General features: G+C 44.4%; 2 protein-coding genes and 1 long non-coding RNA gene across 14 annotated transcripts in view; 1 reads left to right on the top strand and 2 right to left on the bottom strand.

Moving 5' to 3' along the window:
• Positions 1-19291, bottom strand: part of arhgap45b (Rho GTPase activating protein 45b) — a 31320-nt gene extending 12029 nt beyond the window's left edge. For 4 of the 8 annotated variants that reach the window (XR_014536388.1, XR_014536389.1, XM_083559037.1 and 1 more), the window contains exons 1-8: positions 18907-19291; positions 14790-15201; positions 11446-11589; positions 11173-11257; positions 7331-7403; positions 7103-7163; positions 6832-6966; positions 6676-6737 (exon numbers count right to left, since the gene is read on the bottom strand). Coding sequence is in view for 4 of the 8 variants with exons in the window: in XM_083559037.1 (XP_083415163.1) it covers positions 6676-6737; positions 6832-6966; positions 7103-7163; positions 7331-7403; positions 11173-11257; positions 11446-11589; positions 14790-15201; positions 18907-19002 (1068 nt within the window). In the remaining 4 variants the exon portion in view is untranslated. Of the gene's footprint in view, positions 1-6675; positions 6738-6831; positions 6967-7102; positions 7164-7330; positions 7404-11172; positions 11258-11445; positions 11590-14789; positions 15202-18149; positions 18859-18906 lie in introns of those variants that run through there. The other 4 variants (XR_014536390.1, XM_083559036.1, XR_014536391.1 and 1 more) reach the window with 2 other exon arrangements.
• On the top strand, positions 17338-18138 carry LOC310736104. Its single transcript, XR_014536442.1, has 3 exons — positions 17338-17391; positions 17592-17762; positions 17882-18138. It is a non-coding gene; the product is annotated as an uncharacterized lncRNA (long non-coding RNA).
• Positions 19292-21213: 1922 nt separating the features above from the next.
• tjp3 (tight junction protein 3) overlaps positions 21214-22707 on the bottom strand; it is a 23411-nt gene continuing 21917 nt past the window's right edge. For all 5 annotated transcript variants that reach the window (XM_083559020.1, XM_083559022.1, XM_083559021.1 and 2 more), the window contains exons 29-31: positions 21846-22358; positions 21725-21762; positions 21214-21642 (exon numbers count right to left, since the gene is read on the bottom strand). In XM_083559020.1, coding sequence (XP_083415146.1) covers positions 21507-21642; positions 21725-21762; positions 21846-22358 — 687 coding nt within the window. In that variant the 3' untranslated portion in view covers positions 21214-21506. The remainder of the gene's footprint in view (positions 21643-21724; positions 21763-21845; positions 22359-22707) is intronic.

Here is a 22707-nt window from a genome sequence, read left to right as displayed (position 1 = left end):
ACCACATCACAGCATAGTAGAGCACACCACACCACACCACAGAAACAGAACACCACAGCATAGTAGAGCACACCACACCACACCACATCACAGTAGAGCACACCACACCACACCACATCACAGTAGAGCACACCACACCACACCACAGCACAGTAGAGCACACCACACCACACCACACCACACCACATCACAGTAGAGCACACCACACCACACCACATCACAGTAGAGCACACCACACCACACCACATCACAGTAGAGCACACCACACCACACCACACCACATCACAGTAGAGCACACCACACCACACCACACCACACCACATCACAGTAGAGCACACCACACCACACCACATCACAGTAGAGCACACCACACCACACCACATCACAGTAGAGCACACCACACCACACCGCACCACAGCACAGTAAAACACACCACACCACACCACACCACATCACAGTAGAGCACACCACAACAGACCACAGCACAGTAGAGCACACCACACCACACCGCACCACAGCACAGTAAAACACACCACACCACACCACACCACATCACAGTAGAGCACACCACACCAGACCACAGCACAGTAGAGCACACCACACCACACCACACCACAGCACAGTAGAGCACACCACACCACACCACACCACACCACAGCACAGTAGAGCACACCACACCACAGCACAGCACAGTAGAGCACACCACACCACACCACAGCACAGTAGAGCACACCACACCACAGCACAGCACAGCACAGCACAGCACAGTAGAGCACACCACACCACACCACACCACACCACACCACAGCACAGTAGAGCACACCACACCACACCACACCACAGCACAGTAGAGCACACCACACCACACCACACCACACCACACCACACCACACTACAGCACAGTAGAGCACACCACACCACACCACACCACACCACACCACAGCACAGTAGAGCACACCACACCACACCACACCACACCACAGCACAGCACAGCACACCACAGCACAGCATAGTAGAGCACACCACACCACACCACAGCACAGTAGAGCACACCACACAACACCACAGCACAGTAGAGCACACCACACCACACCACAGCACAGCACAGTAGAGCACACCACACCACACCACACCACACCACAGCACAGTAGAGCACACCACACCACACCACATCACAGTAGAGCACACCACACCACACCACAGCACAGTAGAGCACACCACACCACACCACACCACACCACACCACACCACAGCACAGTAGAGCACACCACACCACACCACACCACAGCACAGTAGAGCACACCACACCACATCACAGTAGAGCACACCACACCACACCACACCACACCACATCACAGTAGAGCACACCACACCACACCACAGCACAGTAGAGCACACCACACCACATCACAGTAGAGCACACCACACCACACCACACCACATCACAGTAGAGCACACCACACCACACCACACCACAGCACAGCACAGTAGAGCACACCACACCACAGCACAGCACAGTAGAGCACACCACACCACACCACACCACACCACACCACAGCACAGTAGAGCACACCACACCACACCACACCACAGCACAGTAGAGCACACCACACCACACCACAGCACAGCACAGCACAGTAGAGCACACCACACCACACCACAGCACAGTAGAGCACACCACACCACAGCACAGCACAGCACAGTAGAGCACACCACACCACACCACACCACACCACACCACAGCACAGTAGAGCACACCACACCACAACACACCACACCACAGCACAGTAGAGCACACCACACCACACCACACCACACCACACCACAGCACAGTAGAGCACACCACACCACACCACACCACAGTAGAGCACACCACAGCACAGCACAGCACAGTAGAGCACACCACACCACACCACACCACACCACACCACAGCACAGTAGAGCACACCACACCACAACACACCACACCACAGCACAGTAGAGCACACCACACCACACCACACCACACCACACCACAGCACAGTAGAGCACACCACACCACACCACACCACAGTAGAGCACACCACAGCACAGCACAGCACAGTAGAGCACACCACGCCACGCCACCTCACATCACGCCACCTCACACCACACCAGACCACACCACAGCACAGAAGAGCACACCACACCACACCACAGTAGAGCACACCACACCACACCACACCACACCACACCACAGCACAGTAGAGCACACCACGCCACGCCACCTCACATCACGCTACCTCACACCACACCACACCACAGCACAGTAGAGCACACCACACCACACCACACCACACCACACCACACCACAGCACAGTAGAGCACACCACAGCACAGTAGAGCACACCACACCACAGCACAGTAGAGCACACCACACCACACCACACCACAGCACAGTAGAGCACACCACGCCACGCCACCTCACATCACGCTACCTCACACCACACCACACCACAGCACAGTAGACCACACCACACCACACCACAGCACAGTAGAGCACACCACACCACACCACACCACACCACAGCACAGTAGAGCACACCACACCACACCACACTACAGCACAGTAGAGCACACCACACCACACCACAGAACAGCACAGTAGAGCACACCACACCACACCACACCACATCTCTCTATGTCACACCACCTCACACCACGCCATGCCACTTCACACCATGCCACCTCACACCACGCCACACCACAGCACAGTAGAGCACACCACACCACAGCACAGTAGAGCACACCACACCACACCACACCACAGCACAGTAGAGCACACCACACCACACCACACCACAGCACAGTAGAGCACACCACACCACACCAAATCTCTCTATGTCACACCACCTCACACCACGCCATGCCACTTCACACCATGCCACCTCACACCACGCCACACCACAGCACAGTAGAGCACACCACACCACAGCACAGTAAAGCACACCACACCACACCACACCACAGCACAGTAGAGCACACCACACCACACCACACCACAGCACAGTAGAGCACACCACGCCACGCCACCTCACATCACGCTACCTCACACCACACCACACCACAGCACAGTAGACCACACCACACCACACCACACCACAGCACAGTAGAGCACACCACAGCACAGCACAGCACAGCACAGCACAGCACAGCACACCACAGCACAGCATAGTAGAGCACACCACACCACACCACAGCACAGTAGAGCACACCACACAACACCACAGCACAGTAGAGCACACCACACCACACCACACCACACCACACCACAGCACAGCACAGTAGAGCACACCACACCACACCACACCACACCACAGCACAGTAGAGCACACCACACCACACCACATCACAGTAGAGCACACCACACCACACCACAGCACAGTAGAGCACACCACACCACACCACACCACACCACACCACAGCACAGTAGAGCACACCACACCACACCACACCACAGCACAGTAGAGCACACCACACCACATCACAGTAGAGCACACCACACCACACCACACCACACCACATCACAGTAGAGCACACCACACCACACCACAGCACAGTAGAGCACACCACACCACATCACAGTAGAGCACACCACACCACACCACACCACATCACAGTAGAGCACACCACACCACACCACACCACAGCACAGCACAGTAGAGCACACCACAGCACAGCACAGCACAGTAGAGCACACCACACCACACCACACCACACCACAGCACAGTAGAGCACACCACACCACACCACACCACAGCACAGTAGAGCACACCACACCACACCACAGCACAGCACAGCACAGTAGAGCACACCACACCACACCACAGCACAGTAGAGCACACCACACCACACCACACCACAGCACAGTGGAGCACACCACACCACAGCACAGCACAGCACAGTAGAGCACACCACACCACACCACACCACAGCACAGTAGAGCACACCACACCACAACACACCACACCACAGCACAGTAGAGCACACCACACCACACCACACCACACCACACCACAGCACAGTAGAGCACACCACACCACACCACAGCACAGTAGAGCACACCACACCACACCACAACACAGCACAGCACAGCACAGCACAGCACACCACACCACAGCACACCACAGCACAGTAGAGCACACCACACCACACCACACCACAGTAGAGCACACCACACCACACCACACCACAGCACAGTAGAGCACACCACACCACACCACACCACAGTAGAGCACACCACACCACAGCACAGCACAGTAGAGCACACCACGCCACGCCACCTCACATCACGCCACCTCACACCACACCAGACCACACCACAGCACAGAAGAGCACACCACACCACACCACAGTAGACCACACCACACCACACCACACCACACCACACCACACCACAGCACAGTAGAGCACACCACGCCACGCCACCTCACATCACGCTACCTCACACCACACCACACCACAGCACAGTAGAGCACACCACACCACACCACAGCACAGTAGAGCACACCACACCACAGCACAGTAGAGCACACCACACCACACCACACCACAGCACAGTAGAGCACACCACACCACACCACACCACAGCACAGTAGAGCACACCACGCTACGCCACCTCACATCACGCTACCTCACACCACACCACACCACAGCACAGTAGACCACACCACACCACACCACACCACAGCACAGTAGAGCACACCACACCACACCACACCACAGCACAGTAGAGCACACCACACCACACCACACTACAGCACAGTAGAGCACACCACACCACAGAACAGCACAGTAGAGCACACCACACCACACCACACCACATCTCTCTATGTCACACCACCTCACACCACGCCATGCCACTTCACACCATGCCACCTCACACCACGCCACACCACAGCACAGTAGAGCACACCACACCACAGCACAGTAGAGCACACCACACCACACCACACCACAGCACAGTAGAGCACACCACACCACACCACACCACAGCACAGTAGAGCACACCACACCACACCAAATCTCTCTATGTCACACCACCTCACACCACGCCATGCCACTTCACACCATGCCACCTCACACCACGCCACACCACAGCACAGTAGAGCACACCACACCACAGCACAGTAGAGCACACCACACCACACCACACCACAGCACAGTAGAGCACACCACACCACACCAAATCTCTCTATGTCACACCACCTCACACCACGCCATGCCACTTCACACCATGCCACCTCACACCACGCCACAGCACAGTAGAGCACACCACACCACAGCACAGTAGAGCACACCACACCACACCACACCACAGCACAGTAGAGCACACCACACCACACCACACCACAGCACAGTAGAGCACACCACACCACACCACAGAACAGCACAGTAGAGCACACCACACCACACCACACCACATCTCTCTATGTCACACCACCTCACACCACGCCATGCCACTTCACACCATGCCACCTCACACCACACCACACCACAGCACAGTAGAGCACACCACACCACAGCACAGTAGAGCACACCACACCACACCACACCACAGCACAGTAGAGCACACCACACCACAGCACACCACAGCACAGTAGAGCACACCACACCACAGCACAGCACAGCACAGTAGAGCACACCACGCCACGCCACCTCACATCACGCTACCTCACACCACACCACACCACAGCACAGTAGAGCACACCACACCACACCACACCACACCACAGCACAGTAGAGCACACCACACCACACCACACCACACCACAGCACAGTAGAGCACACCACACCACAGCACAGTAGAGCACACCACACCACACCACACTACAGCACAGTAGAGCACACCACACCACACCACACCACACCACACCACACCACAGAACAGCACAGTAGAGCACACCACACCACACCACACCACACCACAGCACAGTAGAGCACACCACACCACACCACACCACAGCACAGTAGAGCACACCACACCACACCACACCACAGCACAGTAGAGCACACCACACCACACCACACCACACCACACTACAGCACAGTAGAGCACACCACACCACACTACAGCACAGTAGAGCACACCACACCACACCACAGAACAGCACAGTAGAGCACACCACACCACACCACACCACACCACATCTCTCTATGTCACACCACCTCACACCACGCCATGCCACTTCACACCATGCCACCTCACACCACGCCACCTCACACTATGCCACGCCACCCCACACGTCACCTCACACCTCGCCACGCCACGTCACCTCACATCTCGCCACGTCACCTCACATTACGCCACCTCACACCATGCTATGCCACGCCACCTCACTGCAACGCCACGCCACCTCACTGCAACGCCATGCCACCTCACACCACCTCACACCTTGCCTTGTCTCCTCATATCTCGTCACGTCACCTCACACCATGCCACCTTACACCACGCCACGTCACCTCACATCTTGCCATGCCACAACACATCGTACCACATCATGTCACAGCACACCAATGCCACACCATGTCTATGCCACATCATGTTACTCCACACCATGCTACGTCACACCAAGTCAAATCATGTCACTCAACGCCAAATCACATTACACCACACCCTTGTTGATTATTTTCCTACCACAGCCCATCATGTCTTACCTGAGTGATTGTTTGCTTGCAAGTCTGATACAGCCTTTGGAGACCTTTGGAAAACTCCACCTCTGTAATACAGAACATTTCAATGTAAAGTGTTCATACGTCATGTGATAGGATGTAGTTAGTAGTGTTTAAAATACAGGAGATTTCATGTCTAACCAAAAGAAATGCGTTTCTCCACGTAGCCAATGAGGTCCTTTATGTACTTAGAGATGGTCTTAGCATATGTCAGGGCAGAGTCAACCCCACCCTCACTACGCTGCAGAAGGATGTCCACCTCCTCAGCTCTCATTGCTTTTCTCACACACACACACACACATACACACACACACACACACACACACACACACACACACACACACACACACACATAATATTAGTCTACTTTAAACGATTACATAAAACTGTAGTATTGGATTTAAAATTACACCTAATTCAGAAGAGTCGTGTGAAGTCTCCACACCAGAGATTCGGAACAGGTTCTCCAAAGACTGAGAACACAAACAGAATTACAGACGTGCACTTTAATTTCCTCAGACATTTCAGTTCACAATGCTTCCTCTCTCTCTCTCTCTCTCTCTCTCTCTCTCTCTCACACACCCACCCACACACCCACCCACACACACACACACACACCCACACACACACACACACCTACCTTGCTCTTCTCTGTGGGCATTACTGATAAAAGAGTGCTACTGTCAACCTCTCCCATTAACAGCTCTGAGACACTGAGGAAAAGAGGAATACAAATAGAGAAGAGAAAATCAATCCCTATACACACCAACACTAATCCACACACCCACTAATTTGCGAACACACTCACACACACACACACACACACACACACACACACACAGTGATGCTGTTCCATGGTGTTAACGTAGTAATGTGTTAATATTAGAGCTGAACAGTGACTAATAATAATGATTAAGTTTATTAGATGATATTGTGATTTGTGGTGAGAGTAGGGAGCAGGTTGAGAAGATCCTGGAGAGGTGGAGGTACACGCTGGAGAGAAGGGGAATGAAAGTCAGTAGGAGTAAGACAGAGTACATGTGTGTGAATGAGAGGGAGGGCAGTGAAGGGGTGCGGTTGCAGGGAGAAGAGGTGGAGAAGGTGGAGGAGTTCAGGTACCTGGGGTCAACAGTGTAATGTAGTGTGTGTTAGAGAAGTGAAGAAAAGAGTGCAGGCAGGGTGGAGTGGGTGGAGAAGAGTGATAGCAGGAGTGATTTGTGATAGAAGAGTATCTATGAGAGTGAAAGGGAAAGTTTATAGGACTGTGGTGAGACCTGAGATGTTGTATGGATTAGAGACAGTGGCATTGAGTAAAAGACAGGAGGTGGAGCTGGAGGTAGCAGAGCTGAAGATGTTGAGATGTTCGTTGGGAGTGACGACGATGGACAGGATTAGAAATGAGTTTATTAGAGGGACAGTGCATGTAGGACGTTATGGAGACAAGGTGAGGGAGGTGAGATTGAGATGGTTTGGACATGTGCAGAAGAGGGACATGGGGTATATCAGCAGGAGAATGATGATTATGGAGACACCAGGAAGGAGGAAAAGAGGAAGACCAAAGAGAAGGTTTATGGATGTAGTGAGGGAAAACATGCAGGTAGTTGGTGTGAAAGAGGCAGATGTAGAGGACAGGGGGGTATGGAGACGGATGATCTGCTGTGGAGACTCCTAATGGAAGAAGCCAAAAGAAGAAGGAAAAACTCAGAGATGCATATAGAAGAAACCTTAGGAGGAACCAGACTCAAGGGGGAACCTTATCCTTATCTGGGTGGGTCTGAGAACAAACATGTTCTTTTTAACCATTTAGAGTTAAATTTCATGTTGCATAATGACAAGTTCATACCTATATTACAGCAGCTAGAAACAGTCATTCCTGCATTTCTTTCCTCTCTACTAAGTGAAAATGTGTCTGAAAACGCATATTGCTTTATTTTATCTCTAACACTGGAGACTCCTTCCATCAATGTTAACTAAAAAATCTTATTACACAAAACAATGGTATGTGGTTTTTTGTTAGTATATTAAAAAATCCAACATAGAACATATATAATTGTATGTGATCAAGCTGTTAGTTTAGAAACAATAACATAGAACAGATAAATAGATTTAAAGCATAGAGCTGGTGCTAAGTCAGAAATGACAGTGCTCTTGTATACAAAGTAATGGCCGAATAATCATTAAAAAAAAAAAAGTCTGGGATTTAAAGATCAATTTTATAATCCCAACATATACTTATACATCACACGATCACATTTATGCAATAAGCAGTGAAGGGGAAAAAATATCAATCTTACAAACTACCTGTTTAAAGAGTAGGTTTCACTAGATTTCTAAAAAAAAAAACACAAACACTACCTTCTAAATATACCAGATCTCAGTCACTAGTCGTCTGTAATGCCTGGGTTCTTAATAGCAATGTGTCCTTCACTGAGCACATTTAAGCTACATATAAACAGCACAGAATAGTAATAAGTTTTCTGTTTCCCACACTTGTGTATTCATTCACTAAATTAGGGCTGCAACCAACAATTATTTTAATAATCAGTAAATCGGATGATTTTTTCTTTTGTTTTTTTGATTAATTGATTATTCTGATATCAAAACTTTTTTTTATTAGATGTTTTGCTTATTATAACTATATAAAACACTAATTCATGGTATTTATGTATAAAATGTAGTGTACTTAAAAATGCAAAAGACATATAGAGTTATATAGAACTATCTTTAATGTAGACATTATAAAGCTTAGTGCTGTTGTTGAGGTGCACATGGGGGATTTCTCCTCTAACAATTCACTCATGCTGGGTTTTTTCTTTCTGTAAAATAAAACAAATAAAAAAGAGCATTTGAGTATGAAAGGTGACGCAATTTGTGTTAATAAACATTTGTATTGTATACTGCAGATGGCAAGTTGACAACCATGCTTTCAAAAATATTGTGTTAATTTGTTGTCTATAATATATAATTAATGTAATTTTGTATAATTATTAAATATGCAAAAATTTGATATAAAAACATTTAAAACAAGTATTTGAACGTAGTAAAGCCGCAGTAAATCACATTCGTAAACAGATAAGTTACTGTTGTAGATAAATGCTATAAAAATAGAATCTAATGAAGAAACGCAGGAAGCTAACAGGATTAAATAAATTTAAGAAAAGGAAAAAAAAATGCATTGGTGTACAGATGCATAAACATTCACTAAAAACCACAACAATGAGTAAAAATGTGATCGTTTACTGCTGCTGTTATTTGCTGCTTTTAGATTTTGTGTTTGTTTAATTAAATCATCACGATGTCACGACAGATCCAGTGCGACTTTCCCGTAGTTACACACAGTTTACACAATAACACTTCATTAAACTACACTATTTTCACCCAATGAGGATTCTAGAGTTTTTACTTACCGTGCTGATGTTTCACCTTCATCCGTGACTCTTCTTTTAATGTGCTCATGCATCACTGTGGTACTTCATCCCACACAAACTCCACTTTGCTACCAGGTAGTTTTCTTTGTTGTGTTTAATATAAAACGATCCCATGCCTTGGATGACTTTGATGCCGGTTGACCCTGTACTCTCCTCCATTTTCTTTGTTTTTTTGCCGTCATGTTTACAAATAATTTCAGCAGCCCAACTAATCATTAATAGCATTCGTTAACAAATAATTTAATTATTGATAATTATTGATTAGTTGTTGCAGCCCTACACTAAACTTTACCTTAGATTTTTCTTTCATTAAATTCCATTATCATTATCTAATATATTTTCTCATTTTATTTTTTTTTTATATTTTCTTATATTTTATTATATACATATACATATATATATATAACTGCAGTATTAAGAAAAATTTACAGTAAGAGGAACAATAATAAGAAATATGATTTTGTCACACTCTGTAGCCTCAGGAATATAATAACAACAACAACAACAACAACAACAACAACAACAACAACAATAATAATAATAATAATGGGAAATTAATAGATTAATAATAGATTAATTAATATATTATTAATAGATATTCCCAACACTGTCATAATTTATGCCCAACAAACCCTGTGTACTGTTTAAATACACTTTTCTATGCTTTATAGTTTATTTAACATACAAGCAAATCATATGAATTTTATTGTTCTATCATAGAAAGTGAAGGCAATGTGCAGTGAATTTACAGACAGAGACAGCGACTGGCACAATGATAAAAATCAAATGTCTGATTTTTATTTTTTTTTGGTTGTGGGCTGGTTGCTGAGAAACAGAAGAAAGCCACGACTCCACTTCCTGTTATGGCACTAGAGTAGCTGTGTCTGCATCTGTGTAGTCATCCCTTTTTCTACGTTTTCTCTTAGTGAAAGGTACACACAAGGTACAAATACACACCTACTGCTCTGACTCAAAAATATACTACCAAACTGTAAACTGAATCATTTAGAATTAAATAGAATCTGTAAAGTCATTAAAGATAAGGATCACTTACTTGTTGCTGAAAGCTACTGCGATGGTTTCAATGGCTTTCTCAAAGTCCTTTTTGTCCGTTTCATTGCTGACTTCATAATGAAAGCCTGAGATTAAACCAATATGTAAGAAACATTAAAGGCATCATAAACATTAATCTCCCTTCTCTGTAACTGTCATGTTCATGAACTGGACATTGGCAGGTTTTTGTTTTGATTATCTCCAGCCTGAATCCCAGCATGCATCTGGTCCCCATCTATGCTATTACTCCTATTTTATCAGAGTAGGGTCTGACCTTTGACCTGGGAGATGAGTTTGCCGGCGGCGGTGAGAGTCTCCACCGTGTTGAGGAGCGGGTACATGTTGATGATTTGGCGCAGAATCCGCAACACCTCACCCAGACACTCATGGGCCAGCGGACGATGGTTCTCCTGTTTATCTGTAGAAACACAACACAACCATGGGCTGCTTGGATTCTGTATCCTTCAATTACACAGACATGCTGCTGCATATTGTACACTTCAGTGTTTTCCCCATAAATAGGATAACTGAATAGATCACAAAGTGTTTTAGGCATATGAAAGAGCTCAGTATTTCAGTGAGGAGCACTGGATCTAGCATAACTTAATCCAGAACAAAATAACTATTGTAGATGAATGAAAGTAAGAATCGTATAAAACTAGAACGGAACATTTCCTGAAGAAAATGTGAGGAGTGCTTGGTGGTGCAAAACTCAGCACTGGGTGTGTTCTGTTCTTAGTGTGAACCACGAGACGTGATTGCCCTCGGCAAGAAAAGCGTTTTGACACGTCACATGCCTGGTATTTGTGGCGATTTGCGAGGGGGCGGGGCCAGTGGATTCACATGACATCACCACATTACCTAGCGTTCAAGTCCCCAGGCAATGTGTAACCCTTTTTATTATTATGTAAAAAAAATTAACACAATGAAACTTGACACTAAAATGACATTGGAAGTTTTTTTGTTTTGTTTAATGGTGTGAAAACTTTTTCACCAGAATGCAGGAAGAAACAGGCTGTGTAGATAAAAAAGTACAGAATGGAAGATTGTTGCAGGTATTGAAATAAAGATTGAGCTTTTCTGCAGACAAACACTAGGATGCCATCAGATCTGTTAAATTAAATGATGGGTTCCTGTACGCAGAGACGCAACAAATCAGGTTTGTGGAGTTTTAAAAATGACTGAATAATGTTTCAAGGCAATGTGGTATAAAACTGTGGACAGTGAGCGAGACAGTGAATGGCACTTTACCGCCTTAAATGTGCTGCAACGCCTCTAAAAGCCACTTCCTCTTCTCTACACAATGCAGTAGTGCATACTTCCCCTGATCTGTCAAAACAACTCAACCAAACAGCTCTGTAGCTCAGAACTGAACGAGAGGAAACACAACATTCAGAAAGAGGGCTCTTAAATAAATAAATAAATAAATAATGACTTGCAAATTCACTTATTTGTATGCAAAAAAGTAACACAATTAAAAATGTAAAATGCATGAATGAGGATCCTTCACAACACATATGAAGCCTGTAACAGCAGGCCTCCTGGTGAGCACACAGGTGTGATCATGTAGACTGAGCGTGAGTGATTCTACCAGAGAGAACACATGATGTTCAGCTATAAGAGTTTCCTGTTTAAATGTGGTACACCACAGAAACTGTGCTGAGAGCAACGAGCGAAAGCTCAAGGTGCCCTCGAACCCAAGCCCTCTCCACATTTTCCCTCTTCCCTCAGTCATGTGGGACATGGCCGACAGGAAACTCTGGAACAAAACACTTTTTGTGAAACATGTAAATTAAATGCAGTGACAGAATTAAAGATGTAATCCAGATTGATGATGGGCCAATCCACCATTTTGTTCACCAACTACCATTTTGTTTTGATATTTTTGTATGATTAAGTTTTAAATATGGTTAAAAATGTGACTGGATGAGTTAAAAGTGACAAGTAACATCATGACAGTGTGGAGAGCAACGTGGCTATGAAGTGGCACCACTTTCCAGAGTCCTCACCCTTAAAGTGAGGCGATTTCTTTGTTGTGAAGTAAAGAACTTCTCAGTCTCGGTGATGCTATATGAAGACTAAAAGCATGCTAAAAGTGTGCAGGTGTTCAGATACAGATGGACATTTCATTAGTTCTTTGAAAAGCTGATCAGGTTTCATGTGTTGGATGAAGTGACTGATGATGAATATTTTCCTATGACATCACATCCTGGAAGAATTTGATCAGCTTAAATAACAGCAAATTCAGATTTTTTTTTTAAATTACTATTTGATTTTGATCCATTCATTGTTTTAAAAAGTTTCATGGTTGTTATCTCTTATAGCAGTTTTTAACAATCATCTTCTGTCCAACTGCAGCTGGTCTCGTTGCCAATAAACTGAATTGCAAAGTCATGAAGATTTTCCTGACCTACTTACTGTACAAAGTGCTCATGACAACTCCTCACAAAAACATAAAAGAAACAGCATGAACTTCTTTAGTAATTTGAGCTACAGGAGCTCGTCTGTTGGATCGGACCACACGGACCAGCCTTTGCTCCCCATGTGCATCAATAAACCTTGGCAGCCCACAACCCTGTCGCCGGTTCACCACTGTTCCTTCCTTGGAGTACTTTTGATAGACACTGACCACTGCAGACCAGAAACATCCCACAAGAGCTGCAGTTTTGGAGATGCTCTGACCCAGACGTCTAGACGTCATAATTTGAATCCTTACGCTCGCCCATTTTTCCTGCTTCTAACATCATCTTTGAGGACAAAATGTTCACCTGCTGCCTAATAAATAAATCCACCTACTAACAGATGCCATGATCATCAGTGTTCTTCACTTCACCACTCAGAATGTTATAATGTCATAATGTCATGCCTAATCAGTGTATAATAATGTTATAATTAGTGCTGCAACAACTAATCAATAAAAATCAATAATTAAACTCGCTGTCAACAAATGCCGTTATCGATTAGTTGTGCTGCTGAACCCAGGGGTGTCCAATCTTTTCCACAAAGGGCCGGTGTGAGGGCACCACACCTGATAGTCATTCTAGAAGTAATCTATACATGCTTTTATCTCACCTACTGATCTGCATCTTACCTACACTACAGTGTAATGAGATTATTACACTGAAACAGGTGGGGGTGTGTAATTAATGTAATTAATATGATACGTTTGCTGATGTCTCACCAAATACGCACATGTAAAAGGAAGGAATTATCACTTTAATGGACAATTACGATAAGAAAACCACATCCTGTGCTGAGTAAATTACACACAACACAAATAACAGAGCTCTACTGTGTGCTCTCCTCAGAAACACTGATGCTTCATGTCTATTAGTAAGATGATACCTTCACCCAAAGATACTAAACTCAATCAAAACAAGCTTTTAAAGAACTCTGTGTCGTTTTTAATCTCATTCAGTAATCCTTCAGGAAGAAGAATACGAGAATCCTCTGCACAGTCCATTTACTTACAGGATATAAACGCATCACCTTGATGTGTTCTCAGTATTAACCACGTATGCAGCGTGCTCATGAGAATGAGAATGTGACAGTTACATCAGTAGAACCGCATCCTGTTTTCCTGCCCACTTCATTTACATACAGGACAACTTGTCTTACCTTCCAGAACCACGTCTTTGAGTTTCTCCACAGCCTCTGCGAATCGAGCCACAGCACGCAGCAGCGCGGGGATGTCCTCCACCTCAATAGCTGCTGGCATTTCCACACTCTCGTTCTGAGGGCTCTGGGAGATAGCGGCCCGGCCTTGGCCTTTACTGAACACCCAGGATTGGAGCGGCGAGCCGGCGGCACTGGCGTTGCGGCTCAGAGCAGTAGGTCTCTTCAAGGTGCCTCCTGGTGATGGACAACCCACCAGTTTTCCATGTGTGGAGGAGGGAGTGCCAGGGCAAGTTTGGCCTTCCACAGCAGGTGGACAGAAACTTGCAGCAGTGGAGGAGGACGCAGGCACAGACAAAAAGGAGGAACCGGCATCTGAGCCATCTTTCCGAGGCTGCTCCTGGAGTATGGTCAGCTAGTTTGAAAGGAAATTTGAAAAACTGTTAAAATATGGGAAAATGTGGACATAATGAGAAACATCTGATCACCAACATGACTAAGAAACGTAGGGATCGGTGGCCTGTGAGTTTCAGACGCTCAGTAGAAGACGGCTGATGGTAAACAGACCTTTTGCAAGATCCCATTGAGTAACACTGCTGTGCGCTGCTTCCTGTCACACCCCGAATCAATAGTCAAAAACACACACACACACACACACACACACAATCACTACACTTCTACACACACACACACACACACACACACACACACACACACACACACACACCATCCCTATGCTTCTACACACACTTCTACACACAGAGACCCAAAGCTTCTACACACATTTCCACACACACCATCCCTACAATTCTACACACAATGCAGTGTAAAAAGCATCCTGAGAAATTAAAATCTTTATATGGATCAGTGTTTTGAGTGTGTGTATGTGTGTAGTGGTGTGTATAGGAGTGTGTAGTGTGATTGACTGTATAGTGTGTGTGTGTATGAGGGTTCAATTTGTAGTATGTAGTTGTGTGAGTATGTGTGTGTGGTTATGTTTGTGTAGTGAGTGAGTGTGTGTGCATGAGTGTGTTGTGAGTGTCTAGTGTGAAGTGTGTGTCAGTGTGTAATTAGGGGTGTGTATAGGAATGTGTTGTGTGTGTGTGTGTGTGTGTGTGTGTGTGTGTGTGTGTGTGTGTGTGTGTGTGCATGTGTGTGAGTATGTGTTTATGTGTGTGTGTGTGTGTGTGTGTGTGTGTGTAAGTATGAGTGTGTAGTGTGTGTGCATGAGTGTGTACATGAGTGTGTACTGAGTGTCTAGTGTGAGGTGTGTCAGTGTGTAATGAGTGTAAATGATTGTGTAGTGTAAGTATGAGTGTGTAGTGAGCGTATGAATAGTGTATGAGTGGGTGTGGTGTGTATGAATAGTGTATGAATGTGTAGTGAGTGTGTGTAGTGTATAGTGTGTATGAGTATTGTATGAGTGTGTAGTGAGTGTGTGTGTGTAGTGTGTATGAATAGTGTATGAGTGTGTGGTGTGCATGAATAGTGTATAAGTGTGTAGTGAGTGTGTGTAGTGTATAGTGTGTATGAGTATTGTATGAGTGTGTAGTGTGTGTGTGTAGTGTGTATGAATAGTGTATGAGTGTGTGGTGTGTATGAATAGTGTATAAGTGTGTAGTGAGTGTGTGTAGTGTATAGTGTGTATAAGTATTGTATGAGTGTGTAGTGAGTGTGTGTGTAGTGTGTATGAATAGTGTATGAGTGTGTGTGGTGTGTATGAATAGTGTATAAGTGTGTAGTGAGTGTGTGTAGTGTATAGTGTGTATGAGTATTGTATGAGTGTGTAGTGAGTGTGTGGAGTGTATAGTGTTTATGAGTATTGTATGAGTGTGTAGTGAGTGTGTGTAGTGAATAGTGTGTATGAATAGTGTAGTGAGTGTGTAGTTTGTGTGTAGTGTGTATGAGTAGTGTATGAGTGTGTGTGTGGTATGAATAGTGTATAAGTATGTAGTAAGTGTGTGTAGTGTATAGTGTGTATGAGTATTGTATGAGTGTGTAGTGAGTGTGTAGTGTGTATGAATAGTGTAGTGAGTCTGTAGTTTGTGTGTAGTGTGTATGAGTAGTGTATGAGTGTGTGTGGTATGAATAGTGTATAAGTGTGTAGTAAGAGTGTGTATTCTACATTGTGTATGAGTATTGTATGAGCGTGTAGTGAGTGTGTGTGTAGTGTGTATGAATAGTGTAGTGAGTGTGTAGTTTGTGTGTAGTTTGTATGAGTAGTGTATGAGTGTGTGTGGTATGAATAGTGTATAAGTGTGTAGTAAGTGTGTGTAGTGTATAGTGTGTATGAGTATTGTATGAGCATGTAGTGAGTGTGTGTAGTGTGTATGAATAATGTATTAGTGTGCAGTTTGTTGTTTAGTGTGTATGAGTATTGTATGAGCGTGTAGTGAGTGTGTGTAGTGTGTATGAATAATGTATTAGTGTGCAGTTTGTTGTTTAGTGTGTATGAGTATTGTATGAGCGTGTAGTGAGTGTGTGTGTAGTGTGTATGAATAGTGTAGTGAGTGTGTAGTTTGTGTGTAGTGTGTATGAGTAGTGTATGAGTGTGTAGTGAGTGTGTGTGTGTAGTGTGTATGAATAGTGTATGAGTGTGTAGTGAGTGTGTGTAGTGTGTATGAATAATGTATTAGTGTGCAGTTTGTTGTTTAGTGTGTATGAGTATTGTATGAGCGTGTAGTGAGTGTGTGTAGTGTGTATGAATAATGTATTAGTGTGCAGTTTGTTGTTTAGTGTGTATGAGTATTGTATGAGCGTGTAGTGAGTGTGTGTAGTGTGTATGAATAATGTATTAGTGTGCAGTTTGTTGTTTAGTGTGTATGAGTATTGTATGAGCGTGTAGTGAGTGTGTGTGTAGTGTGTATGAATAGTGTAGTGAGTGTGTAGTTTGTGTGTAGTGTGTATGAGTAGTGTATGAGTGTGTAGTGAGTGTGTGTGTGTAGTGTGTATGAATAGTGTATGAGTGTGTAGTGAGTGTGTGTAGTGTGTATGAATAATGTATTAGTGTGCAGTTTGTTGTTTAGTGTGTATGAGTATTGTATGAGCGTGTAGTGAGTGTGTGTAGTGTGTATGAATAATGTATTAGTGTGCAGTTTGTTGTTTAGTGTGTATGAGTATTGTATGAGCGTGTAGTGAGTGTGTGTGTAGTGTGTATGAATAGTGTAGTGAGTGTGTAGTTTGTGTGTAGTGTGTATGAGTAGTGTATGAGTGTGTAGTGAGTGTGTGTGTGTAGTGTGTATGAATAGTGTATGAGTGTGTAGTGAGTGTGTATTTTGTGTGGTGTGTATATGTAGTGTATGAATGTGTGTGTGTGTGTGTGTGTGTGTGTGTGTGTGTGTGTGTGTTTAGAAGTGACGTCACCTGTCTGAGCCACACATTAGCCCTCCCCGGTATCAGGTCCAGTTTGGATGTTCGGTCCGGTTTCTTGGCCCGGTGTTCACTACAGTACGGGCTGTAACTCGCTTTAGACCCGGACCCTCTCTTTAACATTTTACTTTTATTTTATTACCGTGTATTTTATTTACTGTTATTTTATTATTATTTATTTTATTTTAAATACCGGAATAATAAAACTTGAAGAACAGAAAGTTTGAATTATTAAATGTATAATTGTAAAAGTTCACACGGAGTTCCAGCAGCACCGCTAACTCCAAAACTCTTCAGAACATATATAAATATTTAAATATCAGTAAAGTGAATTATGGATTTAGAATAAATATGAATAATTTCTCAGTAAAACTGGGAGTGAAATTAAACCGAAACGCCTCAGAATGCTAAGCTAACACGCTAAATCTCTATTCGACGAAACGCCGCCGTTTAGAAGAAAGTTCTACTTTTTAAAACTGAGGGAAACGATTTATATTTCTTAAAAATAAAATATGAACATTAATAAAACAATACAATCCCGAACCCGGAGCGAGCCTGTGGGCTTTAACAGACTATCCGGCCGCTGAGCTGCGTGCTGAGGCGATCCCCAACGAGCCGCACCGCTCCGCGCTGCACACTATCCACACTATCCGCACTACGCAGTACGCTGAATGTGTACTACTCCGCCTCGGGAGAACCACAGCGCGCACTATCCTTCCGCACTGTGTAGTAGGTTAGAAATGACACTTACTGCCAAGGAACCGAGAGGCGCAGCAGTGTTTCCGCTTCGACTCTTCTTCGACACGGAGTGGCTTTTTATCAGCTCTCTCCTCTTCTTGGAGAACATCTTCTCCTCCTGTACAGAGCTGAAGATCCAGTTCAGTTCCCTCAGAGTTCAGGTTTCTCTCAGAGCCGCTTCAGTTCTCCATCACACACCTGTTCAACCTGGAGCTAATGATGCTGCTTCAGTCAGTTCGCGCTCTGTCCCACACTGCTGCTCGCGCTCGCTCTCGCTCTCTCCACCACACACACACACACACACACACACACACACACACACACACACACACACACACACACACACTTTCCTGCAGCACAGCTGTACACATCCGCCTCAACCGCTCTCTCGGAAACACATGGCAAGTGGAACTCAGGTTGCCAGTGGTTTGTATAATCCTCACACTTCCACATACTGTTCTCCGTGTTATACTATACACAACCTTCAAAAACTACAGGTACACCCTACACAATCTACACAATCTACACAAACTACACACACCCTAAAAAACTTCACACAGCCTTCACAAATTAAACACACACTCCACACAATCTACACACCCTGCACACGAACTTCACACACCCTAAAATAATACACCAAAACTATGAAAACTACAAGCACACAAAACAAAATACACACACTACAGCATGTGAATTCTCCATTCTGATTCGTCAGATGTTCATTATTCTCCTACAGCAGCTTTGGCATGTCCAAGGTTTATGTGTGTGTATTTCAACCCCTTCATAGCAGATCTAAATACACAACCAATCAAACATCTGAAAAGAAACGTGTTAAATAAATATAATTGTAAAATCAGCGATATTATTGTGAATTAACAGAAGGCGTTTTGGATACGATCAGGATATTGAAATTGTGCAGGTTCTGGTTTCTCTGTAACACGATAAGATGCATTTTTATTGTAAAAATCAGAAAGCAGTGAGGGAATTAGTATTTTATAGCTGCTATAATATGTGACATCAGGAACTCCTTTATAAACCCTCCAAAACATTCAGTACATCTATAATTAGAAACAAACGATAACTTTTGCAAAATAGCTGCAGTACAAGAGGAATAAAAGAACTTGTGATTGTTGTGAATAATTCTGCCTGAAATAAATCAGGCCTGATCCGAGGACCCACCCAGCAACAGCAGCCCGATCAGTGTGTTTTCCCCCCTGATCTCATTCTGTCTGGTGTAGAAGATCTGCACATCAGCAGTTCTGTGTGTGAAGATCGTTCACAGCAGTGACTCCGGTATAGTAGTGTGCGGTACTGATACGTGCTCCTCTACTCCTCTACTCTTACTTACCGATGAATTGTGTAGCAACTGATGGGCTGCAGTCAATAATCCTACATTTTTACAAAACACACCTGTATAGTACGATTATTTATAAATTAATTTATATCGGCATTGTGTGTAGACATTTTTGTCCTGTCTACACTCGATTAATAATAAAAAATAAAAAAATTATAATAACAATAAATATATATATATATACACACACACACACACACACACACGTTATACAGTGGTGGATGAAGTACATAAAACATGTATTTGAGTAAAAGTAGACTCGGTAAAATGTGACTCCAGTAAAAGTTTCTCTTAAACTTTCACTTCAGTAAAAGTACAAATGTTTTTGTCTTTAAATGTACTCAAGTATCCAAAGTAGTGATTTATTATAACTCTAATGTTCCTATGATCATTTTTATCACAAGATTCTTCACTTAATCACCTCAGTTTCTGTGTAAAGACTTGAATGTGACTCTCAGTACACTGATCTATTAATAGAATGAGATTAAAGACTCAAACACTGATTAATTTCTATTATAATGATCATGAGTGCAGCGAAACTAAACAGAACAAAATGAAATAACAGGATTTAAGAGCAGGCAGTTTCAGTTTTATTTTTATTATTCCTCTCGAAATGTTCTGCTTGATGTTGAACTGATGCTGAACTGGATGTTGGTGATCAGTAGATTCACCGAACGTCGATCAGAACACGTGTAAAACAGAGCGTGCGCTTGATCCTGATTGGTGACTCGCTGCGTTTCACCAGTTACGTTTTTATCCTCAGAAATAAAAAGAAACGACTGATTTCACTTAATGTAGAAAAAGTGAGAGATTTGAGTTTGAAATATAGTGAAGTTACAGTAAAAATCTCCCCAAATTGAAACACTAAAGTAAAGAACAGATACATAAAAAAGCTACTTAAGAACAGGAACAAATTACATTTACTTCTACTGTCCACCGCTAAAAATATAATACTGTCTGTTAAAGTGTCGTTTAATCCATTTATTTTTAAAAGAATTCACATTTTTTAAAAACAGACATGGCTGTAATGTTATACAGCAGGTAAAATATACATCGGACACGAGACGTCCAGCAGTACAGGGGCTGAAAAACCCCCAGTGATTGCAATACAGTGCAGCGGTAACAGTGTTCTGAACAGGTTCATGAGGAAACTCCAGTGACAAGTCCATGTATTTTTTTAAGACAAGTGTGTGTGTGTGTGTGTGTGTGTGTGTGTGTGTGTGTGTGTGTGTGTGTGTGTGTGTGTGTGTGTGTGTGTATTAGAGCTCTGTGGCAGGACCCCATTCCGTGTCATCGGATTCATCTCCATCATTGTTATAATCATCGCTGTTCTCTGAACTGTCGCTGCCTCTGATCTGAGTTCTTCGCATCAACATTGCTTCATGATGTGCCAAACTGGAATCAGACAAAATAGAAAAGTCAGACAATTGTTGGTAGTTTGTTCAGAAAATGGTGAGAAAATATTGCTTGCACTTACACAACTAAAGGAGTTTTGGGTTGGTCTTCCATGCGAGTCTAAATAAAGAAAAATACACAAACATTTTGTGTTCGATTTCAGTTCCATATTTCAGGATGTGAAACGTGTACAGATGTGATACCTGTTCTAGTTTCTGCTCTATGACGGACAGAGTGATGGGTGGTGGGCTCTCGCGAGGGAGCGATGTGGGATCTGGAGCTCTGAATTCTGGAGGTCCTTCAGAGCCGGGTGTGCTGGGGTGGTCGGGCTCGGCGCTGAAGTCCGAATCTGTGAAACTGCGTGTTGCATTGTCCAGCTGAGAGGCTTGGGGTTCAGGGTTATAGCGAATAGGAGGGGCGTGTTGAGGGGGTAGAGTATAGTCAGGGTCCTCCTCCTCTTCATAATAGGGCCCAGGCTCAGGGCTAGGTGTCTGCTGTGCAGCTGGTTCTGAGGAGCGAGCCAACGCAGAGGTCCGACGCCACTTCGTGTCCGGATGGCTGAGAACCGGCTCCTCCAGGTCCTCATTGTCTGTGTAGGTCTCGCCGTCAGTGTAGGGCTCACCGTCTGTGTCCTCATAATCACTGGCACCACTGAGGTAGTCGGAGGTGTCATTACGGTTGAACACGTCCAGGTCCTCATTGACACCTCCCTCCAACTACACACATTATAATCTCATTAACACAACAATCCATGCAGGACACATTTAAAGGACATTATTGCGAATCCCTGAGCACATTCCTGTACCTGTACATGCCTTTACCTTCACTGTGTGAATAGAAATACTATTATTCACTCTAATCTAAACAGTGGCCCAAATACTGATCAGAATTGTCTAATATTTGCACAATAAAGTTTATTATATTAAATGGACATTTTTACAGAACTATGCATAATTAGTGAACTACGCTCATAGACTAAATGCCTGATGTTTACTACTGGGTAAAATATACACAATTTTAAGTTTTTTTAAAAGTGGCATTTATTTACACAATTATATCATTATC

Source organism: Silurus aristotelis, assembly GCF_946808225.1.
Source record: "Silurus aristotelis genome assembly, chromosome: 13".
In the NCBI taxonomy this organism is placed as follows: domain Eukaryota; kingdom Metazoa; phylum Chordata; class Actinopteri; order Siluriformes; family Siluridae; genus Silurus; species Silurus aristotelis.
This window is presented reverse-complemented; position numbering and strand designations above follow the sequence as displayed.